General features: G+C 35.0%; 2 protein-coding genes across 16 annotated transcripts in view; one reads left to right on the top strand and one right to left on the bottom strand.

Moving 5' to 3' along the window:
- The window catches only part of LOC147821095 (uncharacterized), a 57,806-nt gene extending 48,523 nt beyond the window's left edge, over positions 1-9,283 (top strand). For 12 of the 15 annotated variants that reach the window (XR_015447676.1, XR_015447675.1, XR_015447665.1 and 9 more), the window contains one exon: positions 1,986-9,283. Coding sequence is in view for 1 of the 15 variants with exons in the window: in XM_087202135.1 (XP_087058261.1) it covers positions 1,986-2,026 (41 nt within the window). In the remaining 14 variants the exon portion in view is untranslated. The remainder of the gene's footprint in view (positions 1-1,985) is intronic. The other 3 variants (XR_015447666.1, XR_015447670.1, XR_015447669.1) reach the window with 3 other exon arrangements.
- A 1,386-nt stretch (positions 9,284-10,669) lies between these two features.
- On the bottom strand, positions 10,670-23,201 carry LOC101709100 (cerebellar degeneration related 1). Its single transcript, XM_087202118.1, is given in 5 exon segments — positions 10,670-11,061; positions 11,064-11,607; positions 11,652-11,831; positions 19,258-19,453; positions 23,125-23,201. Coding segments are annotated over 5 exon segments (1,389 nt in total).
- Positions 23,202-25,136: the final 1,935 nt, after the last annotated feature.

Raw genomic sequence — 25,136 nt, 5'->3', positions numbered from 1 at the left:
ATCCTCACAGGGGATGGCATTTGAAAAAGTAGTCCTTGTTCTTTTCTGCTGAAGTGTTCAGAGAAAAACATCCTGAGATCCTCCTGCACTTCTGAGCACTTGAACAGTGAAGCTACAGCCCATGATTAGAGAGATCAGCTGGCCAGGCTTTTTCTCCTGCCTGAGGATGCCAGGGGTTGTCGGCCTCATGAGGATCAGGAGGAGGCCTTCTGGTCTCCACCCTGTAGAGAAATGTACTTTAGAAAAGTAATTGAGAACAAGTACACTTGATTGCACCATTATTATCAGCATCCCAACAATTTCAAGTCTCTTTGTGGTTTGCAGAACAGAAAAGTGACACCGGAAGTTTATTTCAGAGGCCTCAGTCTTCACACTAACTTAGTCCCAGCATCTTACAATAGTGACAGACACTTAGTCAAGACAGGGAACATGGGGTGAAACTGGCCCGAAGTGAATGCTGTGACTAAAGGTATATTCCATCATTTAAAACTGGTTGAATGGAGTTTTACCCAATTATTTAGTTTAACATACAGCAGTCATTCTCCCAGAAGTATCAGCTCTGATACTCTCACTGGTGTGCTCCTTAGTTCTTTTTATAAATCTCTATCTGTTGTTTAGCATAGAGAACAATTGTTATTAGTGTTAAGAAGTTGAACTGCCCTCATATTAAAATAAGCTAGTTTCTGGAAATTTGCTGTAATTATTTTTTAATTAGTAGAGAGAAGGCATAGAAATTGAATCTCATACTATTTATTTATTCGTTGATTGATTGATTGTGCTGAGGATTGAACCCAGTGCCTTGTGCATGCTAAGTGAGTGCTCTACCACTGAGATATAACCCCAATCTTGAGTCTCTTACCTTTAAATTGATACTGGGATTTAGGCTTCACAGTTCCTGAGCATCTAATCTAATTACTTGATGTGGGGAAAATATTTAAAGTGACTTCCCACCAAAGATCAGCTCTTTAGTTGTAATACTTCATCTTGCATATAACCTGAGATTTCTCCAGTTTTTCTTAAACAGTGACTATTTATTAAGTATTAGTGAAGCCTTTATCAAAAGATCCAAGATTTGAGAACTTCATACTGTTACTCAGTGGATATGGGTCAGGAGTATGGACTGGCAAAAGAACAGTTTTTAAGCAGGTAAAATGCATACTAATTATTCATTTGGAAATACATTTCTCCCCAAGCTATGATAATCTTCTGAGAAACTGAAGGGTCAACTAGGATCAGCTTGAGCCACTACTTTGGCCACCTGAAGCTCTCATGCCATCAGAACCCCTCTGGCTCCACAGCAAAGAAAGAATCCCATGGAGGAAGAGCTCCAGACAGTTGTAAATGGCAAGCTGTTTATTCCAATACCTATTTTCAGGTGGCCCATTCCTTCTCCAATGCCTTCAAACACTACCACAGAACTATTACAATACTAAGGGAAAATAAAGAAAGAGGTTTTTATTATCTTACTGAGAAGAAGTCTTTTCAAAGCAATGTATGGAATACTTCTTTACATAGATAATTCAGACGTTGTTATGGCAGAAAAAAACATTAAAAAGTAAATGTCAGTCTTGGAGAAAATATTTATAACATAGAGAGGATAAAAATAAGTGTTCTCTAAAATGCTAACAGGACCTACAAATTAGTAAATAGATTGAAAAAAGGAAATGTATAGAAATATAAAGATGAAGAACTAGAATGGAAAAATGATTAAAGAAATGAAAAGTAAACCAAAAGTGAAATGTCTCATTACTCACCTTCTGATTGGCACAAATCACAAAGGTCAATAATATTTCATGCTGGTGAGCACATGGGAGAAAGGCACTCTCCTCCACTGTTACTGGGCATATAAACTGGTAAAACCTTTAGAGTAGCAATTTGGCATACGTGATTATTCCCCATTTCTATCCTCTTTCCCTCTTAAGGTGCTCATTCTTGCTAATTTTGCTCTGTCTTCATTTTCTACGTTTGTCTCTGCTCTCTTCTAGATGGTGGTGTTGGTAGTCCTGACCTCAGCCTGGTAGCCTGACCTTGAACCCAGAGTTCCAGGTTCCCTTCACAACTTCAAGTGATTGTTGGGCAGCATTTGAGTGTACACATTCTGCACCCTTGAGGAATTTGGAACTACGCGCAAGTTCAAGCCCTGTTTATTTATCTTGTGAATTTATCACTTGCTTATTCAGTATTACATGTTAATATTGTAAACTGCACGCTGATGTGAAACTTGCATTGTAAATTTGCATAAATTGGGTAAGAATTGCCTTAAAGCAAAAGAAAAAGAAAGTAGATGCTAGAGAAAAAAGACGAGTGAAGAGGGTGAGAAAGGTAATGTTGATAGCAAATAAAATGAGAAGTTTGAAATGCATGGTAATAGTGAAAAAAACCCAAGACCTCTAAAGGACATTTTTTGGCATTAATGAATGCCCAATGTGTACAAAAAAGAAAAATGAGAAGTCAGTTAGGGCCGGTGCACTGAGTGATACATCAGAATTTCTAGGAAAATTATACATAATTTGAAATGCTAAAGTAGAGACAATGGAAATAGATTTACATTTGTGGAAACTTTCCCTATGTATTATCCACCAGTGAGCGTCACAAAAATGCGAGTTCAACTTTCTATCTGGAAGAAAACTTATAACACGCATGGCTGGCAGAGAAAGCGGATCATGAAGCTGCTGTAGAATGTCCTGAGTAATAGAGGAGCCCTGTTGAAGAAATGGTTTTCCTAAACATGTTTTCAATGCTCAGGAAATGTTCTGTCCTGGAAGTGCACACCAACTTGCACATCCATTGTGAAGGGTGAGCAAAGGGCCAGATATCTGAAGCCTGAAAAGAAAAGCTCAAAGGACTGCTTCATTCCATTGTTGCCGGTCACTTCCTTATTAATTTCAGGTTGCTCACAAATTCCGATGTCCTTACCTCTGAATGCCAGGAACATGTTTCCATCTCCATGGATGGATACCATAAAATCTGGACCACTGAGAAAGTATTTTTCAACTGGATTTTGAAGCATTTTATTCCTAATGCTAAACAATATTTAAACAAAACAAATTCTTAAAAGTGTTCCTGAATCGGGACACTACTCCCACTGATGAAAGTGTGAGAGTAAATATGATCCTTGTGTTCTAGTCATCTCCTTTCCCCCTAGTACAAGTTCACTCCTTAAATCCCTGCCTCTGAGAGTGCTAAAAATGTTCACTGTGTACTACACTCTGATAGTAGCTTGGCAAAATTTCTCCATTTATAATGACTTCACAATAGTTGAAGAATCCATGAGAGAAAAGTCAGTCAACCCTAAATGGAACCTGGCAGAAACTCTGGAATGAGGTGATAGCTGATTTTCAAGGTCTGTTTCCAGTAGTAGAAGAAATTGAAAATTTTGTAACATCCTCAAAACACTTAGTTGGTTGAGAGTTTGATGAGCTTAAGTGACATTGCTGAACTGTTAGACTCTCACACGGTGAAAATAGTTGAGAAATGTTTCAGAAGTGTAATCACATAAAATGTTGATAAAAGAGGCCACAGTAGGTTAACATCCAGAGTTCAAAGCAAATCAAATTGTCGTGATGAGTCAGAAGAAAGAGTTCCTTTGGTAGAATATATATTGACCTTCAGGCAAGGCTTAAATGATTATCCATGAGTATAAAGAAGTAATAAATCTTCAAGCAGAGGTCAGTAAGTCTTTTCTCTCTGCTTATTTAACAGGGGAGAAGGATCTATCTTCCATGCCATCCAAACCTGTAGTTCAAACAACGCTGCACACATAGTTGAACCTTGGGATTCAGACTCACGTGGCTCTAACAATGTGCTGATCCATGTGCTGGGGGATGAAAGTGAAGCAGAAGACTGATCTTACTTCTCTGCAAACAAAACCTGATCTTCTCTCTTCTCTCCCTATCACTGCCATCATAACTACCATTTTCATTTGTACATTATCATCCTAACCTTTAGATCAGGGAGAAATAGAAGTCTGTTGCCCGCTAATCATTATGGCTAATGTAAAATTTGTAAGACATCATTGAGATTCACGTTAGCGCTTTATTTCAGTGAACAGGAGGCCAATTCTGTGGGCTTTTACAATACTTCCTTTTCTGCCCCATGTTTTCCTTAAAAGGTTTTAAAGTCCTCCAACATACATGCTACGAATGTTTCGGGAACTCAACCCTAGAATCCAAAGAAAGGGCTACTATACTGTATTTGACAGTTTGCTTTTTAACTTTTGACCCTGAAGTTTATTTTAATTCTGATTAAGCTTGACTATCTTACTAGAAGGGACTAGTTTAGGGTAAGTGAACTTGTTTTACAGCAATCATGTAAGTTAGCTTTTGAAGACTCCTTTTGAAAGGTAGTGCATTTATGATGAATTTCTTAATTTACATTGGTACAGAGTCAATAAGGAAGAGCTGCTAGAGCTCTTTGCCATAGTTCCCCTCTGTTCTCATTTCTGGCCCTGTGTCTGCTGATAGACCTGCTGATATATCTAATCACTGCCGATACTTTCTGTTCCCTGAATTTGGTGGAGAATTCATTTCCAGACTGAGTTATTTTATCCCCTCATTGATCCCATGTATTTATTTTATGGACTCAATTGTTTTACAAGTATTATTATTTTAGTTTTAGATGTATGTAGTTTTCTAGGCAGACTTCACAGAGGGGAAAAATCACAAAGCCAGAATTATTCAGCAGATACCTTATTCTAAGAATTCTTGGCAAACATAAATGATGAACTCTCCAGTTCCTTTGACCGCTTACATACATTCTTACCTGATGCTCATTGCGAATTCACATGGGTAGTTAGTTATTCCGGGGAATAGAGAGACAGGAAGTCTGATTAACATTGTTGTTTCTTTTGTCTTAACTGCTACTTGGGCCAGGATTATAGCACTGACACCATAATTATATCTCATAATGATGCGCAAGAAAACTAAGAGGAAGAAAGACAACTCTTTGGCATGAGGTTGCCAGAAAGAGACATTACTTAGCTTGAAAAAATATAATGACAACTGAGAATGATGAAATTTATGTACAGTAATGAAATAATGCTGCCTTCAAGCAATTATGTCAAAAATGACACTGGAAAGTAAATTGAATTTGGTCTTATAGGATGCATGGAAGAAAACCACTTGAGTTGAGATTAGAAATGAGTGAATCCAGTAATTTCTCCCTTAATCTGGAGATCTGAATGACAGGTTGCCTATATCTGAAAGAGAAATGATCAGGAAAAAAGAAAAAAAATGTAAAAGGCAAACAGGGCTTGCTTTGAATAGTTAGATTGAGACGACAGATAACCCTCAACAGGCTCAACAGAGGCACATAAGAGTTGAAAACCCATGCAGGCTTCCAGGGATCTAGTGACACCAGTGTAGCAGGTGAGGAACTTATACTTTTCCTCTATGCCACAGTTTTTCTCAACCCTGGCTGCATATCAGTCATGATGGGTAGCTTTGAAAAATACAGGCTTCTGGGTCCTGCCCCCACACTGGCTGGACTACTGGTGGGCCAGCATCTATATATTTTGAAAGTTTCTCAAGCAATTCTTTATACAAACAGGTTTAAACCACTGCTGTAAGGCTAAATAGAATTAAGATAGAAAATGTTCGACAAATGGCAGTAGGCCCACAAACTAGGAAACCTTGAGTGAGCTGTTCTACCACTAGTTCAAGGGATAGTTTCATTTAAGTCACTTCTCTCTTTCCTCATTTGTCAAATGAGAAAATAGGATCACTAGTCTCCAAGGTTCTTTCTTTGATGCTGTTACCTTGAGAGAAAGGTGCATCAACCTTATTGGTTAACTTGGGGAGTACTAAAGCCTTTGATAGGACGCAGATAAATAGTAAATTATTGCATTGCATTTTGTTATTGTAAAAACGGTGCTTGTGATTTAAGTTTTACCATATTTTAGTTCCTCCCAGGAAAAAGAGTTGGGCTTAGAGGTCACAAAAGAAAAGGCAAACATAGCACCAGTTTCCTGAAATGAAATACAGAAATTACTCCCATGAAGTTTTTTTCCTGTCATAATGTTGTTTTTTTCTCTCTGGGATTGGAAAAAATAATGAATAGATGTTGTGTGTAAAACATTTTAACATTTTACGTGTATTGTTTATACAAATCTAATTGGAAAAGTCTGTGTGGGCAACATTTTAAGATTCCATGGATAATCTGCTTAATTATGTCTAGAGGTAAATACTTTTTAAGTTAACAATCTTTATTACAATATAATCAGTGGTTCCGAAGGTCTCCAGAGAATGAGCTTTCTGAATAATTGTAACATTGATTGGGATTACTTCCTTGAATGTTTTTTCTCTTAATTTGAACAGAATTAGGGAAATCAGGGTGTTTTTGGAGGGGGGTACTGGGGGTCGAACTCAGGACCTTGCAGTTGGCAGGCAGGTGTGGCGCCATTGAGCTATATTCTTGGCAGGAAATAAAATTTAAATCAAATTGCATCAACCAGGAACTCTTAGTATAAAATAATGAAGTATGAAATTTATTAAATTGGGTATTATATGATTGCAGCTTCTGTAGGAATGCCTATACTTTGGCATGATAGATGGAAACATTTGTCTAGGGCCTAAGTCATTTAAAATAAAAATTTGGAATAAATCTAATTCTTGCTAAAGACAACATCGAGTTAAAATAACCTAAGAAGTATTACTAATAAAGGTCAATAATGGAATATTTTAATGTGGTTAAATGTAACAAGTCAGTGGAACACATGGGAGGATGTGAAAGTTTGTTACAGGATAAACGGTAGAAGTAGAATTTAATGACAACACTGCTGTATAAATAGGTATTGTTCTTTATGTTTAGAATACCTCCCTCCCAGCTGGAAAGTGCTGAAAAGTTTTAGTAGGTTTCACACACGGTTTGAGTGACAACTACCTTTCTTTTGTCAAATAATGTTGGTAAGTCCTCGAGCTAATATTAAGAAACACAAGGAAATTTTCTTATAGACGTATTTAACCACTGTGGAAAAAGAACAAAAAAGAAAAAGGGGAGGTGAGGAGAGGGCAAACCAGTCTGCTAAAATGTGGAAGATATGCTAGAACACTAACCTTACTTGTAAAAAGATCCTTTTGGTTAAAATATTTTAAAGTTCAAAACACAGAGAAAGCTTTTCAAATTGCACATTTGGATCACGTGGTTGCCACCACCTGAATGTTAATAAAGGGTTTTGACAGTGTGTGGAATCTGAAAGTTTATGTGAGTAATATTTGCATTGTGAAATATATTGACCATTGAACTTTATATAGTATTGTTACCTTTTAATGGTGTTTGATGTTAGTATGTTATGGTTGGTGAAGAGTTCAGAAATAAATGTCTGCTGTGAATAACAGTGTACAGATTTTGCCAAACCATGAAATCAAACAAAATAAAGGAAGGAATAATACATTTTATTAGCATGAATAACAAATATTGAGAAATTAAATCTGAATGTAGCATATTTGAGACACATTGCTAATTAGCCCAGCATTGGAAACATGGAGTTGATGGCTTGGCTACTTGACAGTGGGATGACAAATGGCACAATAAGAGTGACATAAGACTTAGAGTGAGGTCTTTAACACACACTTCCTGTCTGCTCTGGGTTGAGGGCGTTCACTCTTTGGTGTTTACTGCTTAGTTCTGGCAGTACCAAGGGTTATGAGAATGTAAGGAATTAGCAAGCAGCCTGAGCTATGGAATCAGAGAGTTCTACTTTCAAATCTTGCCCCTGCCAATTGCCAGCTGTGTGACTGTGGGCATGTCTTTTCAGCATTACAGACTTTAGTTTCTAATCTGTAAAATGGGGTCAAAATACCTGCATTACAGAGTTCCTAGAAAATTATATGAGATGCTTAGTACAGTGCCTGGCACATAGTAAGTGCTCAATAAATTGCTGCTATTATTATTATTAAAACACAAATAAACATTGTATAAATAGAAGGTAATAGTTTATTCCTGTCTTGATGAAATGTTAATATTTAATTTATTAAATTATGCATGATGGTTTTTAGAGAGAAGGAATAAGAAATAAATGTTACTATTTTTCTTTGTTGTTGGTGAAGGATACCTGAAACAAAAATTTCTTTGTTGTTAAATTACTCCTTAGCCTGAAGTGATCATTCATATTTTATTTATGATGTGGTTATATATCATGTGCATGATATTTATATGGTGATTAGAGGCAATGACTTTTAATATGAATGCACTCTTACTATCTAGAAAATAATCCATCCACAAATATGATTCCTCATAAGTGGCATCTGAAATTCTTTATATTTCTCATATTTATGATGGCATTTGAGTATCTAAAAGTAGCGGTATTTAGAGTTCTGAGTATTCATCGTGACTTCTATGCTGTGTCTGCTGAGCAAGAGAGCGGTCACTGTCTTCATTCAAGCCCTCACTACCACTTACCAGTATCGCTTTAGTGACCTCACATTCAAACTCTTTAAGTATGTTAGCTTTTAGTATTTGGTTTATATATATATATGAATATATATTATATATGTATATATATGATTAGTCTTTGTCATTCAAGACTTTGCTGCTTGACTGACTTTTTCTGTGCACAATTCTCATTCAGATACTCCCTTCTTCAAAAACCTTCAATGACTGCCGATCATCTATATATTCCACTGCTTGATCTTTAAATCATGGCCCAATCCCAGTGTACCTTACCAGTTTTGTTACCCGTGTCCTTTCTCATGTACTGTATTTGATAGTTCTCTGACTTCCTTAGCCTTATGTAAGTAATAAGGGCCCTTTTAGCCTGTAGGTCAACTCTGATCCCTTAAACTTGTCACTTACACTTTGATAGGTAAGATGAGAAATTCTGTGTATTACCTGAAGCCAAGATGCTTCAGATATACCTAACTAGTTATAATCTCTTTCTTGTTCCCTTCCAAATATGCCCAATCAGGGAGGGAGTCTTCTCTCATTTCATTCTTAAGCCTCCAGCCTATTAAATTAGGATATCTTTACAGACTCTTATCCCTCTTAGTTGAGCCTCTGAGTGCAACCTATTGAATTTTGGGTCTGAATATAAAGTTTCTTGTATGAGCACCTGAAATAATTGCCTGGAAATCTAAATTCCATTCTTAAGATTCTTGCCGGCCTCATTTCCTCATCATCATATCACATGAAATGCTCTCTGTTCTCCTGCATATGAATGCTACCCTGGAATTTACTTAAGTTTACCATACTCTAGATTTGGCAGCTAGACCACAGCTTGTTGAATGAAGTGCCACAGGCCAAATCTAATCCAATTGTTATTTTTTAAATAAAGTTGTATTGCAACACATTTATCTCCAATCATTTATTATTTGTGGCTGTATGAAAATAGCAGAGATGAGTAGTTGCAACAGACACTATATAGCTTTCAAAGCCTTAAACATTTACTATGTTATCCTTTACAGAAAATATTTGCTGAACCCTCATATAAAGCCAAATAGTTTCCCCAACCTATATACTGTTTATTTCTTGTCAACCCATAAATGCCCAGAAGGCTAGTTCATTGAGACTACGAGGTTCTAAACCAAATTACTTGTTTTTACTTGAACTTCCCTGCTTCCTCTTTCTAATTTTCTTAAAATGACCTTCCTGTGTTTTGCTTTTTTAGTAGAAGAGATGCTATAGTCATAACAATAGTCTCATGTCTCTCATGTCTGTCTTTTAATGTAACAACTAGATCTTTTTTTTTTTTTTTGGTACCAGGGATCGAACTCGGGTCCTTGCGCTTGTGGGGCAAGCAGCAGAACCACTGAGCTAAATCCCCAGCCCTACATCTAGATCTCAATATACAAGCCTTTCAATATTACTAACATCTCTACTCATGGACATTAAATATCTCTAAGATTAGGTCTTTCCATTCTTCAGTGTCTTCAACTCAGGTCTTCTGAGCTTCACCACTTTAAAACATTTGTAATCGCCAGATCTTTCCCATATTATAACATCCACATCTTCCAGGCTCTGGCCTGCAGCATCCCCAAAGTCCATGTTTCCTAATCTTCTAGGTTTTCCAATGTCTCCATTAGTTTTCAAGGCCTAGGTTTTGTCTTTCAAGGTTCAGAGTTCCAACTTGCAAATCTTCTACAGTTACAATTCTTCAATATTTCTTATACACGGGTCTTGTAAAGTCTATGTATTTCATAGTATCCAAGTCTAGTTTGTAAAGTATCTTATAGCACCCATATAATTCATTTCCCCTATATTTTAATGTCTCCTGCATCCTGGTTTTACAGTGCCTTTTTAAAAATTATCAGTTAAAGTATTTCAATATCTCTAAATACTTGTCCTTCCAACATTCATGTGTTCAAATATCGCCAGTGTCTGAAATGCCTAAGTCTCTTAACATCCAGCTATTTTAATAGCTAGATCTCCTAATATCCATAGGTGCCAAATTCCTTGATTCCCAGCATCATTAAAACGTACTTACTCTAAATTCTGTTTTTTGACAGGAATATATCAATATTCAAGTTTTCTAGTTGGTACCTCCTAATATTTAGGGCTTCTGATTTTATGAATTGTAAATGTCGGGATCTTCTATTTTCCATACCCACCAGTTCTCAGGGGCCCCAAGGTACAGAACTTGCAATGCCTCTAGTATCCAGGGCTTCCAGTGTCTATGGCTTCATGTACTCAATATCCCAGTGTTCAGAGTATCCAAAGTCTGCAATGTTCAGAGTAACTAACCAATGTCTCCAAAATACAAGACTTGCAATGTCTCCAACATCCTGTGCTTCCAATGTTTCCAATGTCTAGGGTTTCCAGTGGCTTCAGTGTCAAGGTCTTCCAGCAACTCACAGTCTTCCAACAATCTCAAGGTCTTCCAGACAATCTCGGTCTTCCAGAAAATCCATGTCTTCCGGAAAATTAATGTCTTCCACAATCCTGCATGTCTTCCAGCAAATCTCGTCTTCCGCAAGCAAATCCAGATCTTCCAGGAAAATCCAGATCTTCCAGAAAAATCCATGTCTTCCAACAATTTCAACGTCTTCCTATGAGTCTGTGTCTTCCAGGAAAATCTGTGTCTTCCACCAAATCCAAGTCTTCCAATGAATTCAGGTCTTCCAGAAAAATCCAGGTCTTCCAGCAAACTATGTCTTCCACCAAATCAAGTCTTCCAGTCAACTCCTGTCTTCCAGACAAAATCTGTGTCTTCCACTAAATCCAGCTCTTCCAGTAAAGCCATGTCTTCCAGAAAATTCATGTCTTCCAGTAATCTCCAGTTCTTCCAGCCAATGTATGTCTTCCTGAAGATTCAAGTCTTCCAGAAAATCCACGTCTTCCAGAAAATTCATGTCTTCCATAAAACATCCAGTCTTCCAGCAAACCAATATCTTCCAAAAAATCCAGGTCTTCCAGACAATTCAGGTCTTCCAGAAAATCCACGTCTTCCAGAAAATCCACGTCTTCCAAAAAAGCTATGTCTTCCATCAAACCCATAGCTTCAAAAAAATCTATGTCTTCCAGAAAATCCAAGTCTTCCAACAAATTCATGTCTTCCATCAGTTTTATGTCTTTCAGCCTTCCTATGTCTTCCAACAAAGCTACGTCTTCCAGAAAATCCATGTCTTCCAACAAAGTCACGTCTTCCAACAAAGCCGTGTCCTCCGGAAAACCTGTCTTCCAGTGAAGCCATGTCTTCCATCAACTCCATGTCTTCCTACATCTCCAGGGCTTCCAGCATCTCCAGGGCTTCCAGCATCTGCTCGTCTTCCACCATCTCCACATCTTCCAGCATCTTCAGGTCTTCCTACAGCTACCCAGTCTTCCATCAGCAGGTTTAATATCCACGTCTTCCAACATCTCCGCTGCACCAGCCTTCTAATATCCAGGTCTTCCACTGTCTGCAATATCCAGGTATTCTAACTTATTCTATAGTCCAGGTCTTAAACCCTTTCCCCAGATCAAGGCTTTTCCAAATCTAGTCCTCCTCTGTCCAAGCTTTCCCATGTTCAAAACTTTCCACAGGGAGATTGCCAACTCAGGTATTCCTGCTTCTAGTATAATTAGCTTTAAAAATTCAATAGGATATTCCTACTTACAGGCCAGATTTTATGGGCAAGCTGTAATTTAACTGTGGTTTTGATATTAGAAAATGTGTGTTTATTCTTTGCAACTTTTTAAAATAGTGTTCATAGGAAGTTTTACAGAATAAACAGGTTACTGGAGTAAATTTTAAAACTTTTTAATGCTCATAGATTTTAGAATCAACTATGCTTAGGTGTAAGTGAAATTTTATTGTTATGAGAAAAATTCATATTTGGAGACTTATTTTAGATAAAATTAACATATAGTGTATCTGTCCACTTTTAAATAACATCATTTTTACTTGATTTTATGTGTAATAATAACAATAATAATAATAATAATAATAATAATAATAAATAGCAATTGCTGTGTCCGGGCACTGTTCTAAGGTCCTTACATACATGAACTCATTCTGTCTTTGTAGTCTCCCATTAAAGTAGGTATTGTCATTATCCCCATTTTGCAGATGAGGAAATTGACACACAGAGTTGAAGTAATGTGTCCAAAAGACATAACTAATAAGTAACAGAGTTGGAATTTGAACCCCACTAGCCTGTTTCCAGAGTCCATGATCTTAATCACTATGTTATGATACATGTTATTGAAAATCAAGATGAAAATTTTGAGATCTGAAGCTTGATTGGTCCCAAATTGTGTTTCAAATATAAAATCACATACACAAATGATCTTGTTTATCCTGTCACTACTGGAAACTATTCATATTCAAAGCTTTCATTCCTCGACCAGCTATTGCAATTCCTTTGCTCATGTATATGAAAGTAGACGCTATTGCTTCCTGATACCACATTTAGCTTGGACAAGAACACTGAGTTCATACACCCTTTGCTTTAGAATCATATTCACAGCTCTTTGCTTTGAGTACTGGTGCTTGGAATTTAACTTTTCCATCCATTCTAATCTTTTATCACTGACTATTCTCCAATTTGAAACTTATTGTCCAAACCATTTATCATTAGTTTGCTTTTGACCTCCAGGATCCAACTGCTTCTTCACGTATCAGTGACTTCCTTGGGTTACTCACCACTGCTTTGTGTTCACCTAATGGTAGCTACATCTCCTTAAATTCCAGCATGTTGATCTAGAGAACTAACTAATTGCTTGGTTCTTTAAGTCTCAGCTCTCACCAGGCACTTCCAGCAATGTACCCGTGCTTCTGCCTGGTATGAACAACATTAAATCCACACAATGAAGTTATCCTTAGGCAAGGAATCTCTAAAAGTCTGGAGTCATCTAAGAGGTAATAAAAAGGAACAAGAACAATAATAATTAGAATAACAATTCCTTCTGAATTGCAGCTTACAAAGTGCCATCACTTCATTTATCCATCCTTCCGTTCAACAAATATTTCTTGAGTGCCAACTGTGTGACAGGCATGTTTTAGAGGAGCTTAAAATCAGCTGGAGAGCATACATACCATATACAAATAATTGAACAATTATTCATTAATTGTGGTAAGGACATTAAGGAAAAGTAAATAAAGAATCTATGAGAATTTAGAAAGTCAAGGAAAGCATTCTTGAGGAAGAATGGTGACTCTGAAGGATGTAGTTTCTCATTTGTTTATTAAAACAGGCTTGTGACTTAGATACTACAGATTTTTTTCTGTGAGTTTTACCGAATTAGAATAATGACAATGAGTATGAGATCCAGGTGTTTGGACTTTTTTTTCTAATTCTATCTAAATCAAAGAATATAAAAATGTTTATACTCTTTAACTTAGTATTTTCACTTCAAGGAACCTATCCAAGGAAACTATTTAAAATGTGGATAATTTATGCACAAAGATGTTCCTCACATACTTATTTGGTGTAGCAAATAATAGAAAAACCCAAGTCTAGCTTTAAGCAAATGATTAAGTAAATGTGCTATTCATGTATGATGTAATATTATTCCATTAAAATATTTATGGTATGCTCCTTATACAATGTTCAGTGAAAAATCCACATACAAGATGATATAAAATATGGTTTCAACTATTTTAAAATACATAACCAGGGACTAGAAGTAAACAGACTGGAGATTGTGAACCTATGACTGGCTGAGCAAGATTATGTGTGATTTTGTTTTCTTCTTTATATTCTTAGTATTTTTACCCAATGTTCTTACAATGTAAAGGTATTTTCTAGTCAGACAAAATCTATCAATACTTGTGCACCAATTAATCATTTATCTTTATATTGTACATGCAATCAATTTTTATTATTGAAATCCCTTCAAAATATAAACAGTGAAAAAAATTAAATTTTCAAATAATCTCAATGCCCAGAAATAATCATTGTAAAGACTTTGGCACTTGTTTAAGACTTTTGCATAGGTATGTTTATTTTCTTTTACAAAATGGAAGCCTTCTACCATTTGAGATATATATATATATATATATATATATATATATATATATATATATATATATATTTTTTTTTTTTAAATTTTTTAAATTTATTTTTTTATTAAATTCTTTTATTGGTACATTGTAGGTATACAACACAATTACATTTCTCATTGGGGATTGTACCTTTACATAATGCATCTTGGTTCTTATTTTTTTCCCCATTCCTAGCCCTCCCTTCATGCCCTCCACCCTTCCCTATTTACAAAGACTTTATTTCCATTTTTTTTCCATTTCTCAGCATTTTTCCTTTCCCTTCTTTCCTTTCCCCTGCACCTCTCACTATCCCTACCCCTTTGGACCTTTTCTTCCTATTTTGCATTATCGATTATTCATTCTAATCAATGGTACATTTTAGGTATACAATATAATGACATTCATCATTGGAAATTTGCACCTTTACATAGTCTCTCTTGGTTCTTATTTTTCACCCTTGCCCAGCCCTCCCTTCAACCCCTCCAGTCCTCCCTATTTACAAAGATTTTGTTCCTATTTTTCTATTTTCTCATATTAATCCCACTCCCTTCTATCCTTTCCCCTAGCCCTCCCACTTCCTTCCCCTTTGCCCCCTTTCTTCCTAATTCACATTACCTATTATACATTTTAGTCCTTATTTACACTTTCAGTTTCTCACACCAGAGAAACTATTCGGTATTTATTCATGTGTGTCCTATATTTTTAACTTAACAGTAAGTTGTAAGTAACTCTCCATGTCAGTACCTGTACAATTGTTATAATTTTAACATATAATTTCTTTATTCTGTATCCTTTTAGTGAGCATCAATTTCCTTCTAACCGTGGTATTATACAAACTTGCTGTGGTGAGTACATGTACTGAACAAGTTGTCCAGAACACAAACCATGTCATTCTACATGGTGACCTAGCACATTATTGTGTATAAATTTTTTCAGATGTTATTTTGGATAAATAGCAAAAAAGAGAATTACTGAGCCAAAGGACAAGTACTTTGCTTAACACAGCAAAACATTATAAACAATCTAGATTTTCAATAATTGGGAGTGATTAAAAAATTAAAACAATATGATAGTATATGTTCCAGCCATTTAAATTTATACCACAGAAGAATATTTGCTGAAAAAGGAGTATAATCACAAGGTCTCATGAATGAGAGGAAAAGGTCATGTCATAGTATGTGTAATCATGTTTTGTAGAAGGAAAACTATAGAAGTATCCTTAGAAAAATAGCCAGAAGATATGCACTAAAATGTTAGTAAAAAACCCTCCCAGACAGAAAATGAATAAATCATAGAATATTTACACAGTGGAGTATTATATAGAAGTGACATGAATGTAGATCTACACATAATGATATTAGTAGATTTTACTTCTAGAAGGTTAAATTAAAATACAAAGTTCCCAAGGACCACATATAATAGGATATCCTTTTATATTATTCCCAGGCACTAAAACTAATTACTTTATTATTTAGGGTATAACTATATGGACACAAATAACAATAAAAAGCAAATGAATGTCAATCCAAAAATTCAGGATAATGGCCATCATTGTTGAGAAAAGAGAGTCAGAATAGGGAAGATAATACAAGTGGATTTAGACTATTGTTAATATTCTAGTGCTTGAGTCATTTGGGTGAGTGGCTGGATGTCACTATTTAATTAAAATCTTATTGATTATTTAATAATTTAATGATTATTATTGAAATAAAATGAAAGAACATCAATGGATACAAATAGAGGATCATGCATGAATGAGTGAGATAGTTTAATTCTGTGCACTGGACTTTATTTGTAGGTGGTGAGAATACATGTGATTTTTATTCTCTTTTGACTCTGTTCTCCAAAGTTTCTATTTTGAGCATGTATTACCTTTGAAATTTAAAAAAACTAAAATTTTATTTTAAAGTGTTTTTAACATAGGAAAAAACCAAGATTATATTCAGAAACCAGCCCAGAATTACAAGGGTGAGAACTAACGTATGTTTAAAATGCCTAACAAGGGCTGAAGAGTATTGATATACTAATGATAATAACCTCTGTTTAATGACATTTCAATTTTTTTTTCAATTTCCTTATATGTTCATATATTACATCTATAATTTTACTCTGTAAAGTTCAAATATAGTAAGCTTATATTTATTGTTACAAAAATAATACATGGTTATTATGAACAGCAAAAGGGCTGTAGTATAGAAAAGATTTCCCTCCTAATCTCAGTGCACAGAAGTAACCATGATTATTTATTTGCTTTGTATATTCCTAGTATTTTTTCTGTTCAGGTGTATGTTATGTGCTGTACAAAATGAAATCATCCTACATGTATTATTGTACAACTTTCTTTTTCCTATTCAATAGAAAGTCATGTTAAAAGCAGCCACAGGGTATTTCACAGTAGTATGTACTATGTCATTTATTCAGTGTTTTCCACATAACAATTGATCATTAGGTTCTTAACACTTTGTTACTATTATACATATTCCTATAAAAGTTCCTTTAAAATTTGACTTTTTCACTTTTAGAAGTATTTTTATTAGCTAGTACCTTAGAAATAGAATATCTACATCAAAGTGTTAGGTGTGCTGGACACTATGTTTTTTAAAAAAAATTTGACATTTTGAATGAAAAAATGCAATCTTATTCCTTTAAATCGCCCCCCCCAACAACTAAAATGTAACATCCGTTCATACAGTTAGTATTAGCTATTTCTATTTCTTTTCTTAGAAATAGTTTGTTCCTATCCTTTGTCTATACTTCTGCTGTGTTGTGTTTTTATTTGTTATTAATTTGTAAGATATCTCTGGATATAACTTGATATCCTTGTGTCCAGTATATATTACACATATTTATCATTTGGGTTTTATACTTATTTATGGGTTTACTTACCAAAAAGAATACTTAATTATGTAGACAAACATTTAAGCTATTAAAATAATTTCTTGCTTTTGCCTCATACCACTTAGGTAGGCTTCTGCATCACCAAGATTATAAAAATATACTATATTTCCTTATAATATTTTATATATTCTTATTACTTAGTGCATTAATCTCTGTGGAATTAGTTTCTCCTTGTATATCTGTGTATGGTGGAAAGTAGGAATCTAATTTCATTTTTTTGGAAGAGATAACCAGATTCCAAACTTATTCAACTTGATTCTATCTATAATGATTTATCATGAACTTATATAGATATGTTTCCTCTCCCATTCATAGTATTTGTCTATTACTATGCTATACCTCACTGCTTTAATTATTGTAGTATTATATTTTGAAATATGTTAAGATTGCTCTCCCTTCATCATTTGTCTTTTATTTTCCCCCCAGAATATTCTCAGGTATTTTTGTGCATTTTGTTTTTTCTAGATAAATTTTAGAATCAACTTTGTTTAAAAAAATCCCTTGGAAATGCCTCAGACTTTCCAAGTAGCAGATCAGAAATTAACCTAATTAAGATAATGAGTTTTGCATCTGAGAACATAGTGTATTTCTCTTAATTTTTCTCCTCCTTATTTAGATATTACACAATTTTAAGCTTTTTTGGTTATTTTATAATTATTATTGCTCCAGTGTAAACTGTACTACATTGTATTGTGTGTATATAGAGAGATTTATTTTTAATCAGACCATAATATTTCCACATATTTCTGGCATTTCATATGATAGTTTGATACAGTTTTACAATATGTAGTGATCACATAAGGGTAATTAGCATTTCCATTTACTCAGGTAATTATCATTTCTACCTATTGGGAACTTTTGAATTCTTTTAATTATTTTGAAACGTACAATAAATTGCATGTAACAAGTTGTTATAGACTATAGTTACCATACAGTGCTATAGAACATTGGAATGGATTCCTCTATCTAACTATTACTTAGTACCCGTTGGTCAACTTCTCCCTATGCCTTCCTTTCCCCCAACTCTCCCAGTCTCTGGTAACCACCATTCTTCTCTCAACTTAATAAGAGAACAACTTTCTTATATTCCACACACGAGTGGAACCATGTGGTAATTGTCTTTCTGGGCCTGAATTATTTCACTTAACATAATGACCTCCAGTTCTATCCACGTTGCTGCAAATGACAGGATTTCATTCATATTTTATGTCTGAGTATGTGGATCGGGTACCTATTACCACATTTCGCTTATCCATTCACCACTTGATAGATTGTAGGTCTTGGCTATTGTTGATGGTATTGCAACTTTATTTTTAAAATACATTATCAATCCTATACAGAAAAACTGTTGATTTTTAATATTTATCTTCTACTCAGGCCTTGTATTAAACTGTTTCTAACTCTAATTGCTTTTTTTCCAGTTGATTATTTTCAGTTCCTATGTGCCCAGTCGTATCAGTTGTAAATAACAAAGGACTTGTCTTTCTTTTGCTAATGTTTGTATCTAATATTTTACTTTTAGCAAATTGATAAAGATTTTATGTCTTTTAGGAAGGTGCATATTATATTGATCAATAAAGAGTGGGCAAGCAACCTTCGTTTTTAGTTTTTCTATTTTAATAGAAATGCCTCAATTGTTTCATTCTATTATAATTGCCACTGTTGCTGACGTATTCCCTTTTTCAAGTTAAGCAAATGCTCTTCTATTCCTGATCATCTTATAATTTTATGAGGAATGAATATGAAATATTATTAAAATGCTTTGTCTGGCATCTGCCAAGATGATATCAAGATGATAATATGGTTATTCTCTTTAATCTATTAAAGCAATTAATTGCCTAATTTGAGCTCTTCTTATATTGCTAGGATAAAACTTACTTGAGAGTGATGTTTCTATATGTGATTATTTAATTTAGGATATAAGATTCTGTTAATGAGTGCCTATAGAAGTGCTTTCTTACCTTTTGTACACTATGGCATTCTGGGGCCAATTTAACAGAGGCAGCTGACTTCCCCGGCATTGCTTGGCTGCCTGAAGGCCTTATGAGCTTGAGATCACAGTTTACATAAAACCTAGCCACAGGACACTGGTGTGCCAAGACATACTGGTTGGGAAACTCTCGTTTTGATTTTCCTTTTATGATGCCCTTTTCCCAACTGGATGTCAGAATTAGATTCCCCTTTGGAATGAACTGAATCTTTTTTTCCTGTTTCTACAGTGTAAGTAACTGAGATGTGAACTGCTCCTTGAACAGTTGGCAACACCAATAAAACCATTTTGTCCTGGTGCTTGTTTAAGGTCTAGAAATTTAAATAGTTGTTCAATTGCTTCTGTGATTATTAGTTTATCCCAGTTTTCTACAGTACCACTTCTGAAGTAAATTTGGTGAAAACTCATCCATTTCTTCTAGATTTTAAAATGTATTACTGGAAGATGCACTTTATATTTTCTAATGTGGCCACAAGCTGTTTTCATTGATAGGACTTTCTAGAGGTTTGTACATTTTATTTTCAGTTACCTATTTTTCTTTCTTTCTTTCTTTCTTTCTTTTTTTTTTTTTTTGGTACCGGGGATTGAACCCGGGTACTTGGGCTTGCGCAGCAGGCGGCGAAAGCACTGAGCTAAATCCCCAGCCCTCTCAGTTACCTATTTTTAATACCTTGTGGTTTTAAAATATTTTCTGCTGTTATTCTTTTCACAGTTTTATTTGATCTTTTCCCCAGTTCTTTCAGTGAATGTTTATTTTTCCATCTTTCCAGTTTTAAAATGAATGCAGTAAAAAAATGAATGCAGTATAGTTATAAATTTTCCTCCAAATTTGTATTTTATTATACCTCATAGTATTCACATGCAGTTTTCATTGGCCTTTTTTGTTACCTCATACAGAGTTAAAGTTTTACTTTTCTTTTCAATCCAAGAGCTACTTAGAAATATGTCTATTTCTGTATGGTTAGTTTTTAGTTGATGTTTTGATTTTCTGTCCTTTTCTTCTTAATTACTACATATACTGGCTCATGTATGGAGAATGTCTCCAGCATGAGTCATATATTTTGTAATATTTCCTTTGTGTCCTCCTATATGTAATAAATTTTAAAATAAATGTTCCCTGGGCAATTGAAATAAAGTATTTTCTTTTCCTTAGGTTTCAATTATGTCATATTTTGACATATTAAATAGTTCTTATTCAACTTTTTTATTTTTGTCTGCTTGATATACAATTTCTGATAAAAGTATGTAACTCCTATTTCATTATTTTATCAGTCTATTTCTAATCTTTTTTTTGCTTTATATATTTGAAACACTTTTTCAGTGCATTAAGTTTCATGAGTCTTATTAGATTACCTTTGTTCACTATATAAAGTTACCTTCTTTGACTAATATTAATGCTTTTTGTCTTCTTTTTTTTTTTTTTTGGTACCGGGGATCAAACTGGGGACCTTGTGCTGCGAGGCAGGCAGCGGAACCACTGAGCTAAATCCCTGGTCCTATCTTGTCTTTTATTTGCTACATCTGCTTTGTTTTGTTACCATTAGCTGTTATGTCATTATCTATATTTTTAACTTTTCTCTGTTGCTTTTTGTTAGATGGATCTTTTCAAAATAGCATATGATGATGTTTTTACTCCATCTGGGAATGTCTGGCTTTTAATTCACACACTCTACTTATTTATCAAAATTTGGTGCTATTTATTAATTTTTATGGATTTTCATTACTCTTGTATCTTCTTGCCTGGTTTGTCAAAGTATATACACTCCTTTTGAATATACTCAATTAGAAGTTTGCAGTATCATTTTTAATAATGATTACATGAGGGCCGGGGATTTAGCTCAGTGGTTTTGGCGCCTGCCTCACAAGTGCAAGGTCCCGAGTTTGATCCCTGGTACCAAGAAAGAAAAGAATAATGATTACATGAATATATATGTATATGTACATAGATATTTTACTTAATATACTTTTCTACTATTGTAGTTTTAAGATACACATGTAATAATTTTATAATAAAAATAGAAAACAATATCTGCTTTTACACGTGTCTGGTATTGGTTCTTTACACACTCCTCTTATGTAGGATCTCATCTACAATTTAGGTCCTTCCACCAACCTCCCAATACCTCATGTCTCCTGTCTATCTTGTTTTTTGCTATCAGATTAATTTTCTTAAATATCACCTTCCTCATGTTACTCAAAACCTTACAATACCATTTTCCTAATTAGATCTAAACATCTACATGTCACATCCAACTCCCCTGTGACCTTACCTTCATCACCATCTCTCTGCTCTCTACTTGAGTGTGGATGGTCCACTCTAGTCAGCTTGGTCCTCGCTACCTTGTACATCAGCATCTGCTCCTTCCTTTACTTTCATTCATTTTGTTCTGTACACTCTTTCTGTTTTCTCAGAGCCCTCCCCAACTGCTAAATTGGGACATCTGTCTCAGAAGAGTTGTTGTCCTGTCCTAATTGTTTTCTATCAGGGAACACTTACATTTTTAAGGAGCAGGAATATTCTGTGCACAAAACTGTGGGAAAAAACTTCATTTTTGACCCTGAAACCTTCAAGATTTAATGTTTATTGAAAACAAGACATTTTGACCATATCTTGAAACCCTTTAACTTTAGGAATTCTATTAACCTCTCACATTAAAGCAAAGATTTCCTTACACTTCTTCCTTAATAACAGTGCGGGTTGCCATCATCTCAATTTAAGCTATTCCTCAAATTTTGTACTATCTGGATCCTCCCTACCAGAGGAAAGGAAGTTGGTTGGGTCATACTAGGATGTAGTTCTTGACACTGGGCTTCACTGGAAGTTTTTATCAGCTATTCCAGGACTCATGTCTCAAGAGAGCCTTTGGTTCCAGTTTGGTAAATACTGCCCTTCCTTTCCTGGAATCAAGCTAACATATTCCATAAAATTAAAAACCCCTTTTATTTTCTTACTGATATCATGAATTAATTTCTATAGCACTTTCACCCCAACTACATAAGGCTTTTACTTTCTACTTGTGCTTTTTCCCCTACTACCTCTTTCTGATGGCTCTGTCACCAAAGTTCCTAGCAGGAGGTATGGCTGCCAGTAACACTGTCCCTGTGTGGTAGAGTTCTGCTAGACCAATAAAGCTGAATTCTTGATAAACTCCTGCCTCTTTTCTAGATTTTAAAATAATTTTTACACTGCTTTTTCCATTTTAGGACTTTTACTTAATAGTTTTTTAAAAAAAATTCATAGTCACATTACCAAAACGTATTGAGACAATTTATTTTCCTAATTACCATTGTTGTCACTGTGTCTTCACCCTCCTCAGGTGTATTCCTCATGGTTAGAAGAAAATTCCCCTAAACGATGCTATTAATATCTTGAGTTTTTCATATTTCAACCAAGCTTCTCTTGGTACCTAACATCCTGAGGGATCTGTAGCTGCAAATGTCTATACAGGATGGAGTGCTGTAAACATGTAAACTCCCTGCTGCAACATCAGCTTTTTGTGATGAACAATATATGTGCTTTTATTTTCTTTGTTTTTTTATTTATTTATTTTTTGAGATGGGATTTCACTACGTAGCCCAGGCTGGTCTTGAACTTGCAGTGATCCTCCTGGCTCAGCCTCCCAAGCACTTGAATTACAGGCATGCACCAACACATCCAGCTGTGCTTTTTTTTTTAAACTTCGTATTTATTAATGAATTTATTCTTTCTTTCTTTCTTTTTTTTCTTTTTTGGCACTGGGGATCGAACTCAGGACCTTGAGCTTGTGAGGCAGGCGGTGGAACCACTGAGCTAAATCCCTGGCCCCCGGGCTGTGCTTTTATTTTGAACCAAGCTCACCATCCAAAAGATCCTGTCCTCAGCAGCAACATGAAAATGCGGTAATTCCCAAGTGCACATGTAGTATCTGACCCCATGTTCCCAGTAGCTGAGGAATATATGGGACTGATTTCACATCCAGACTCAAGTGGACCTAATAGAGTTTGAGGATCATCACTGGACATACATTTTCCTTAGTCCAGCCCCTGATCTTTGGTGGGTGTTGATATGTAGCTACAATAATTTGTACTTGTGCCCCAAATACATATACAACTTATTTCTTCCTTCATTGTTTTCCTCTTACACATCATTGTGGATTTGTGGACTTTCATAGACTCCTGGTTCCACAGGACCATAATGACATTTTTTAAAAGTTCACTTTCATAGGCCAGTGGGAACAATTTTAAGGGGGCTCTTGCATCACAAAGTTCAGAAACTTTTGACAGAAAGCCAGTTTTCAAGTGTGCTACTCTCTAAGGACCATTTCTTTTTAGTGAAAAATTAAAGAGCAAACTCAGGATGCTCAGGGTAGAAAAATATTTCATATGTGTGTTTGGAGTTAAGTAGGGTAACATGGCAGCTACTATTCACTTTCATGATGAATCAAAAGGGTATTTTTTTCAAATGCAAACCACAAGTTCACACGATTATTTTAAAAATCACTGGTCCAAACTTTTTTTTTTTTTTTTTGGTACTGGAGATCAAACTCAGGACCTTGTGCTTTTGAGGCAGGCGTGGTCCCACTGAGCTAAATCCCTGGCCCAAGTCACTGTTTCTTTTAACCTGGTTTATAAGAGTTTATTAATGCAAGGTTTTTTGTTATTTTGCTACTGGGCTTTTTCCTTTTTTAATTCACTTTATAATACCATCCTGTGTGTTATGAAACCACACCCTATGCTTCCCTCCTCACTTCCAATTTAGTAGCCTCAGTTTTTTCACTTTTTATCTCTATTAGTCTAATGTTTCTTGAAAGTGGACACATTGTGGAACCTCAGTCTCCATTACTGTTAACCATCACTCAAAACCCTGTTTCGTTCAAAGAAACATCTCCATCCTCCTTCAGAAAATACAAAAACAGGATATAAATAGGTCAAAAAGTACATATAATTGTCTGAAAGTTCCCTTTTATTGGATTATTTTAAAGAGAACTACTCTTTTAATTGCATGAAGGTAGCAATCTTTTTGTTTTTTGAGTCAGTCTCACTGTATTTCGCAGGCTGGCCTCAAACTCCTGGGCCCAAGCTTTCCTCATATTCAGACCCCCTTGTAGCTGGGACCACAGGCATGTGACATAGCTCTCTGCTTATGCATGCATTACTGTTGGTCTCCAGTTTCTTAAAGGCCTTCAGATAAATACAGATACTTTTCCTGAGTACTGTACCAGTTCATCCTTGCAAATGACAATTAAAACATCAGAAAATGTAGCTAAAATAATGTAAAAAATTTTCATTGGAAAAAATTTTCCCATGAATTTATTCAGAAATTTCAAGTGAAATTCTTTTTGTACCATTGCATAATTCATAATATTGTTTGTTTATCATAAGCACAAACTCATAAAACACCAGAAAATTAAGATGGCAAACTTCAGTAGGAATTTTATGTTTCAGTCATATTTACTTGGTGTCTCAATTCATTCAGTCTGCTATAATACAATAATATAATCTGGGTGGATTATAAACAATGGAAATTTGTTTCTCATAGATCAGAAGGGTAGGGAGTCCAAGATCAAAAAGCAGTTCTGGTATTCTGGTAGACCATGTGTTTTAGTTCATAGAAGACACTTTCTCCCTCCATCCTTACATAGCAGAGAGGGCAAGTCAGCTCTGTATATATAAAGGCACTAATCCCATTTTTACATCCCCAGAGCCTCACCTCCTAATACAATAATGTTAGTGATTAGGTTTCTACCTATGGATTTGGAAAAGACATAAACTTTCAGATTATAGCTCTTGACTTCCTTTTTCTCCCTTTCCCACCAATCCAGGTAGTAGTGTTCTTCACTGGTTTCTTATGAAAACAAAAACAAAACAAAT

Source organism: Heterocephalus glaber, unplaced genomic scaffold (genome assembly GCF_053883595.1).
Source record: "Heterocephalus glaber isolate CG9 unplaced genomic scaffold, H.glaber_assembly_v1.0 deba00001764, whole genome shotgun sequence".
Taxonomy (NCBI): Eukaryota; Metazoa; Chordata; class Mammalia; order Rodentia; family Bathyergidae; genus Heterocephalus; species Heterocephalus glaber.
The sequence above is the reverse complement of the archived record's forward strand: the minus strand, read 5'-3'. Positions and strand labels throughout refer to the sequence as shown.